The sequence below is a fragment of the Chiloscyllium plagiosum genome, chromosome 12 (genome assembly GCF_004010195.1).
Source record: "Chiloscyllium plagiosum isolate BGI_BamShark_2017 chromosome 12, ASM401019v2, whole genome shotgun sequence".
Classification (NCBI taxonomy): Eukaryota; Metazoa; Chordata; class Chondrichthyes; order Orectolobiformes; family Hemiscylliidae; genus Chiloscyllium; species Chiloscyllium plagiosum.
Window position 1 is genome coordinate 2,199,861 of NC_057721.1, and position 8,378 is coordinate 2,208,238.

Sequence of the window (8,378 nt, forward strand, 5' to 3'; positions counted from 1 at the left end):
TGAAGGGCTTATGAAGGGCCCATTCATTCCTGAAGAAGGGCTTATGCCCGAAACGTCGATTCTCCTGTTCCCTGGATGCTGCCTGACCTGCTGCGCTTTTCCAGCAACACATTTTCAGCTCTGATCTCCAGCATCTGCAGACCTCACTTTCTCCTCTCCATAGTGAGAGAGCCCTGGTGAGACCTGGAGTACTGTGTGCAGTTCTGGTCTCCATATTTGAGGAAAGACATTCTGGCGATTGAGGGAGTGCAGCATAGGTTCATGAGGTCAATTCCTGGAATGGCGGGACTACCTTACACTGAAAGACTGGAGCGACTGGGCTTGTATAAGCTTGAGTTTAGAAGACTGAGAGGGGATCTGATTGAGACATATAAGATTATTAAAGGATTGGACACTCTGAAGGCAGGAAACATGTTTCCGCTGATGGGTGAGTCCCGAACCAGAGGACTCAGCTTAAAGATACGGGATAGACCATTTAGGACAGAGATGAGGAGAAATTTCTTCACCCAGAGAGTGGTGGCTGTGTGGAATGCTCTGCCCCAGAGGGCAGTGGAGGCCCAGTCTCTGGATTCATTTAAGAAAGAGTTGGATAGAGCTCTCAAGGATAGTGGAATCAAGGGTTATGGAGATAAGGGAGGAACAGGATACTGATTAAGGATGATCAGCCATGATCATATTGAATGGTGGTGCAGGCTCGAAGGGCAGAACGGCCGACTCCTGCACCTATTGTCTATTGTCTACCACTGATCTGACCAATCCATCTGTATCTATAACAGTTTTTAATAAACCATCCAGGAGACTTTAAGGCAGAGATAAAACCTACTTTGAAAATACTAATATCTTTTAATCACATAAAAAGACATTAGAAAAATCTTTGTGGAGTATTTAACAGATCAGTGTGTTGCCATTTGAAACAACAAGAATTAATGCACTTACCTTTGCAGCTTTGACTGTTTCTTCAGGATAATACAGAGAGCCACAAGCTGCAACAAACCCACATGAATAAAGCACTTTTCTTACCCGGGAACCTATCAAAGTGCAACAAATGAGATCAAACAAATCGGAGGTCAGCAGAGAACAGCAGACAGAAATCCAACATAGATTTTCTTACACATCCACCCACCTCATCTACTGTATCTATTGCTCTCAATGTGGTCTCCTCTACATCGGGGAGACAGAACGCCAACTCACGGAGTGTTTCAGGGAACATCTCTGCGATACATGCATCCAACAACAACCCCACTGTCCTGTGGCCAACCACTTCAACACTCCCTCCCATTCCACCAAGGACATGCAAGTAATGGGCCTCGTTCACTGCCAAATCCAAGCCACCCAATGACTGGAGGAAGAACCCTCATCTTCCACCTTGGGACCCTTCAACCACATGGCATCAACGCCGACCTCACAAGTTTCCAAATCTCCCCTCCCCCTATCTCATCCCAGATCCAACCCTGCACAGGGCACCGCTCTCTTGATCTGTCCCACCGATCCATCTTCCTTCCCATCTATCTGCTCCACCCTCCCCATCGACCTATCACATTACCCCTCACCTGCATTCACCTATCACCTTTCCAACTACCTTCTGCAACCCCCGCCCCTCAGCCCAGGCCCACTCCCACTCTCCTATTTATCGCTCAGCTCCCTTTCTTCCCCACATTCCTGATAACGGTCTTATGCACAAAACGCTGACTCTCCTGCTCCTTGGATGCTGTCTGACCGGCTGTGCTTTTCCAGTGCTACACTTTTCAACTCCGATTCTGGAGCATCACTTTCTCCCAGCGTGGAAATAGATTCTTTGGTCCAACCAGTCCATACTGATCATGTTCCCAAATTAAACTGAGCCCACCTGCCTGCACTTGACCCGTATCCCTCCAAACATTTCTTATTCATGTACTTATCCAAATCTCTTTTAAAACACTGTAATTGCTCAAAGAAATCCAGAAGTAAATTTACAAGGAAGCCTGAATCTCAGGAGCACATCACTCTCAGTCCACCATTTTAGTCAACCACCGTCACATCTTAAAGTGATCAGATCAACAAGGAGGGAAATAATCATTAGAGTTCTTTGAAGAAGGTACATGGTTTTGGACAAAGGGGATATGTTGGACTTGAATTCTCAGAAGGACTTTCATTAAGGGCCAGGTTAAAGGTTACTACACAAGATCAGAGGGTACATGGTGTAACACATTAAGTTGGATTAAGGATTGACTAGCTAACAGAAAGCAAGCAGTTGGATTAATTGGGTCGTTCTTAGATTGGCAAGAATAGTTAGGGCGTATCACAGAGATCAGTGCTGGAGATCGAATAATTTACAATCCAACTCTATTTCCCCATGCAACAAGGTCTGGTCAATATCCAGGCCTGGGCCAAGAAGTGGCAACGATTCGTTCCTGGTCACAATGACGGAGATGAGCTTCTGATTCCAGACTTATTCCTTCAATTTAAAATTCCAACACTCATGCCACGGTGGGATTTGAACCATATCCAGGGACCATTCGCTGATGCCTCTGGGTTCCTAGGCCAGTGACATTACCACAGTGTCACCACCTTCTCAGTGGCTGCACCCATAAAAGGACATATGAAGTAAAGGTTTCCTTTCAGCTCCTACCCCTCCCAGCGAGGAGGAGGCCAGCTACTCCAGCCACTGCGATGACTCCAGCACGTGGGTAGAATCCAGCTGGTGGGCTCTTCAGAAAGGCATAGCCATCTACCAAAGGCAAAGCAAGATGTCAGCACCATCCCAGTCCACCAGGTCTTTGAATTAATCTCAACACCCTCAATTCCCCCGGCTTTTAAACTACAAATGATACATTCATTGCCTTGGGAATAGTATCTTCGATGCTCCCACACCCCCAGCAGTGAGTTCCATCTGACTGGAGATGGGACACACTGATCTAAGCCAGGTAACTGAATGCTTGCTCATCTCACTCCAAGATACGCTCAAGAACTGAGCCCCGAATGGTAGGGTTAATTTTCTTTTGCCTTTTTATTCACTCATGGGGTATGTGCATCATTGACCGGGCCAATATTTATTGCCTGTCAACCTAGTTGCCTTTGAGCTCCCAGCCAAGCTAACACCACCCACGACCCTTCAATGCATAAAAATAAGACATCTCAGCACCCCGCCTCTGCCACCCCCTCCCTCCCCCACCCCTTCGCCAACAAGGGGCGAGGTACTGGGTAATGAACCCTGCCAGGGATTAGATTTGGAGGTAGGTGAGCACTTTGGCAATAGTTGCCACAATTCAGTTATGTTTACTTAAGCAATGGAAATTGCTTAAGCAATGGAAATACGTATATAACGCGGGGCAAGAGTTATAGCTGGGGGAAAGGCAATTACGATGCGATTAGGCAAGATTTAGGATGCATAGGATGGGGAAGGAAACTGCAGGGGATGGGCACAATTGAAATGTGGAGCTTATTCAAGGAACAGCTACTGCGTATCCTTGATAAGTATGTACCTGTCAGGCAGGGAGGAACTGACTGAATGAGGGAGCCGTGGTTTATTAAAGAAGTTGTAGCTCTTGTCATGAGGAAGGCGGCGGCTTATGTTAGGATGAGACATGAAGGCTCAGTTAGGGTGCTTGAGAGTTACAAGTTAGCCAGGAAAGACCTAAAGAGAGAGCTAGGAAGAGCCAGGAGGAGACATGAGAAGTCGTTGGTGAGTAGAATCAAGGAAAACCCTAAATAAATGACTAGAGAAAGATTAGGGCCAATCAAGGATAGTAGTGGGAAGTTGTGTGTGGAGTCTGAGGAGATAGGGAAGCGCTAAATGAATATTTTTTGTCAATATTCACACTGGAAAAAGACAATGTTGTCGAAGAAAATATGAAGATACAGGCTACTAGATGAGATGGGATTGAGGTTCAAAAGGAGGAGGTGTTAGCAATTCTGGAAAGTGTGAAAATACTTAAGTCCCCTGGGCCGGCTAGGATTTATCCTTGGATTCTCTGGGAAGCCAGGGAGGAGATTTCAGAGCTTTTGACTTTGATCTTGGTTGTCGTTGTCTACAGGAATAGTACCAGAAGACTGGAGGATAGCAAATGCTGTTCCCTTGTTCAAGATGGGAAGTAGAGGCAACCCTGGTAATTACAGACCAGTGAGCCGTACTTCGGTTGTGCGTAAAGCATTGGAAAAGGTTATAAGAGATAGGATTTATAATTATCTAGTGAGGAATAAGTTGATTAGGGACAGTCAACACAGTTTTACGAAGGGTAGATCATGCCACACAAATGAGTTTTTTTAAGATGATGACCAAACAGGTGGATGAGGGTAAAGCGGTTGATGTGGTGTATATGGATTTCAGTAAGGTGTTTGATAAGGTTCCACACGGTAGGCTATTGCACAAAATACAGAGAGCATGGGATTGAGGGTGATTTAGCGATTTGGATCAGAAATTAGCTAGCTAAAAAAAGACAGAGGGTGGTGGTTGATGGGAAATGTTTACCCTGGAGTTCAATTACTCATGATATAATGCAAGGATCTGTTTTGGGGCCACTGCGGTTTGTCAGACGTAGAAGAATAGGTTAGTAAATTTGCGGATGACGCTGAGGTCAGTGGAGTTGTGGATAGTGCTGAAGGATATTGCAGGTTGCAGAGGCACGTAGATAAGCTGCAGAGCTGGGCTGAGAGATGGCAAATGGAGTTTAATGTGGAAAAGTGAGAGTTGACTCACTTTGGAAGGACTAATAAGAATACCCAGTTCTGGACTAATGGTAAGATTCTTGGTAGTGTAGATGAGCAGAGAGATCTTGGTGTCCAGGTACATAGATCCCTGAAAGTTGCCACCCAGGTTGACAGGGTTGTTAAGAAGGCATACAGTGTATTAGCTTCTAATGGTAGAGGGATTGAGTTTCGGAGCCACGAGGTCATGCTGCAGCTGTACAAAACTCTGACGTGGCCACACTTGGAGTATTGAGTACAGTTCTGGTCACCGCATTATAGGAAGGATGTGGAAGTTTTGATTAGGTTAGATTACCTACAGTGTGGAAACAGCCCTTCGGCCGAACAAGTCCACACCTACCCTCTGAAGAGCAACCCACCCAAACCCATTTCCCTCTGACTAATGCAGCTAACACTACGGGCAATTTAGCATGGCCAATTCACCTGACCTGCACATCTTTGGACTGTGGGAGGAAACCGGAGCACCCGGAGGAAACCCACGCAGACACGGGGAGAATGTGCAAACTCCACACAGTCAGTCGCCTGAGGCCGGAATTGAACCTGGGACCCTGATGCTGTGAGGCAGCAGTGCGAATCACTGAGCCACCGTGCTATCCATTATCTCTTTATCCTTGCAAAAAAGAACAGTACTTGTTACCCGTCTCTATTTGCCGTTTGGACTGAGTGGGCCATTTCAGAAGGCAATTAAGCATCAACCACATTGCTGAGGTTTCGGAGTCACATAGAGGCCAGACCAGGTAAGGCTGGCAGATTGCCCTCCCAAAAGGACATTAGTGAACCAGATGGGTTTTACAATAATCGATGATTCCCACAACAACTATCATCACTGAAAGTGAGCTTTATATGCCAGATTTTATGAGCTGAATTCAAATTTCACCAGTTACTGCAGTGAGATATGAACCCGCATTCCCAGAACATTTGTCTGGGCATCTCGATGACTTCAATGCCACCTTTTCTCATGCTGTACAAAATGCAGAGGAGGGTGACAGCACACTGAGGAATGATTACCTTTTCCAAACTGAAGCGTGTTTTCCATTTTAGGCTTCACTGTTGTGTAGGCATCCTAGAAGGAAGAAATCAGACGTGATTCAAGAAAGAAAGATCTGCACACAAAGGAGAAATTCAAGTGCCCACTTATTTTCTTTAACTTCATCCTGACCCAGCACTTAGGGATCAAAGTCTGGGATAGCAATCATTTTTGCACCTAAGTTGTACTACATAAGACAGCAATCTCAGGGAGTGAGGTGCTGGAAGGGCACAGCAGGTCAGGCAGCATCCGAGAAGCAGGAAAGTCGACGTTTCAGGCGAAAGCCCTTCATCAGGAATGAGGTCTCGGCTCACAGCCTCATTCCTGATGAAGAGCCTTTGCCTGAAACGTCGATTCTCCTGCTCCTCGGATGCTGCCTGACCTGCTGCGCTTCTCCAGCACCTCACTCTCGACTCTAATCTCCAGCATCTGCAGCCCTCACTTTCACCTAGCAATCTCAGGGAACCAAGCGTTCTGAGGGGTTGCGACACTTGACATTTCTAAAACCTTTATAGTATTCAACATTGTAGCTCACCCTCTAGACAATGTTTTCAAAGGGTCACTCAGAATAGTTGAAGGGTTACTGAACCATCCAGTTTAGTCAGTCAGTCAGATGGAGAAGGTTGCTGCATTTGGGTTGTTTGTCAGTCAGATATAGAGGAGTCGGGATAAGAGGTTCCATCTCAAATAAAAATCCCAGGATGTTTAAGATTCAGCAATGGCAAGGCCACTGAACGGCAAGAGGTTCAGATTTTTTCTTGTTATCATCATTGCCTGACACATATGATACTAATCACTCATATCATATAATATCACAGAATCACTACAGTGTGGAAACAGGCCATTTGGCCCAACAAGTCCACACTGACCCTCTGAACAGCATCCCATCCAGACCCTATTACTCTGCATTTCCCCTTACTAATGCACCTAACCTACATATCTCTGAACACTCTGGGCAATTTAGCATGGCCAATTCACCTAACCTGCACATCTTTGGACTGTGGGAGGAAACCGGAGCACCCGGAGGAAACCCACGCAGACACGGGGAGAATGTGCAAACTCCACAAAGTCAGTTGCCTAAGGCTGGAATTGAACCCAGGTCCTTGGTGCTGTGTGGTAGCAGTGCTAACCACTGAGCCACTGTACCATTACTTGCCATCTCTGAACCGTGGACTTTGTCCAGATCCTGTTGTGTTTGAGCATGAACTGCTTCACTGTCTGGGGAGTTGCAACTGGTGCCCAACATTGTGCGAATATCCCCACCTCTGACTTTCTGATGATCAGGAACTGGCAGAATCCAAACTGAGCATCACTGAGTAGGTTACTGCTGAACAAGTACCCCGTGAAAGCACTTTCAACGACCCTCCCATCAGTTTACTGATGGTCGAGAATAGACTGATAGGGTAGTAATTGGCTGGGTTGGGTTTGTCCTGCTTCTTGTACACAGGATATACCTGGGCAACTGTTAGGTCGATTCCAATGTTGTAACTGGACATAGACATGTGTAACTGTACTGGAACAGCTTGGCTAAGGAGAGGCAGGTTCTGGAGCAGAAATCTTCAGTGCTATTGCCAGAATGTTGTCAGGGCCCATGGTCTTTGCAGTATCCAGCCGTTTCTTGATATCACGTGGAGTGAATCGAATTGGCTGAAGGTGGGAGCAGGATTGGGATGTTTGGCTTTGGAAGTACGAAGAGGGAAGTCAGACAACAGTGGTGGCTGAATGGACAGTCTCACCCTTGGCAAGAAGGGATTCACTAATCTCTCACAAGCTGCTCTTTTTCTGGGATGAGGGCATCGTTGCCTAGGCTCTTGAACCAGCAATGTTTTCGCCTTCCATCCACTGAAATGGATCATGATCGTCAGGAAGGCAATTTTGACAGTGAGTGTGATCAGCTAGAACTGCAAAGCAGAAAGCTGAAGACTCATTGACACAGGGTAGGATAAGTATCAGAATGCCTTTTATGGAGTTTGGCCAGGGTCAAACCGAAAGAGAAGCAAAACATTGTTTTGCAAAGCTCCTGTCCTCTGGTCTCTGCAGGATCACAGTTACAATACTTGGATTCAGAAAGTCTTGACCGTGGAAACCTCTTCCTGTTAGGGAACTGATAAATCCCCCACTCAGTGGGAGTTGAATGTGGAACACGGCAGCAGCCCAGAGATTAACCACTTCTCTCCCGATCCAAAGAGATCCACAATAGGGAAGAAATAATCAGTGAGCCTCGACACGCGTGATTTTGGCAGAAACAGAGCCACAATTATTATTCTCATTCCTTGAGGCAACAAGGTGGACAGGAACTACAGTGCTGAACAGTGCGGCTTCAAAGCATTTCAAGCCCATCCTCTAGAGGGCAGAGTGAGAGAATTCGGTGGTACCTGGAGCCCTGCGGTGTGTGCAGTAGCTAACTTGCGGAGTTCGGAGATTCTCTCTTCAAGCGGGCTTGGTTTCGCCTCCACAAATTGATAGTTTGTGTCCGGGGTCGTGTAAAGCGACAACTGCAAATCAATAATGGGAGAAAGGTTACTGGGAGCCATTACGTCAATCAAGGGTCAATAAACAGACGTGGACAGCAGTGATCAGATTGTTACTTGACCACATGTGCTGGCACCCTGAAGTGCAGTGGCTGTGTCCCTACCTCTGGGCCAGAAGTCCAGGTTCAAATCCCACC

The 8,378-nt window shown here is 46.5% G+C and overlaps 1 protein-coding gene across 2 annotated transcripts in view; it reads right to left on the minus strand.

The window, feature by feature from the left end:
* Positions 1-8,259, minus strand: part of apooa (apolipoprotein O, a) — a 14,282-nt gene extending 6,023 nt beyond the window's left edge. For both annotated transcript variants that reach the window (XM_043700266.1, XM_043700265.1), the window contains exons 1-4: positions 8,086-8,259; positions 5,692-5,746; positions 2,609-2,707; positions 937-1,028 (exon numbers count right to left, since the gene is read on the minus strand). In XM_043700266.1, the coding sequence (XP_043556201.1) occupies positions 937-1,028; positions 2,609-2,707; positions 5,692-5,746; positions 8,086-8,244 (405 nt within the window). In that variant the 5' untranslated portion in view covers positions 8,245-8,259. The remainder of the gene's footprint in view (positions 1-936; positions 1,029-2,608; positions 2,708-5,691; positions 5,747-8,085) is intronic.
* Between the last annotated feature and the right edge of the window lie 119 nt (positions 8,260-8,378).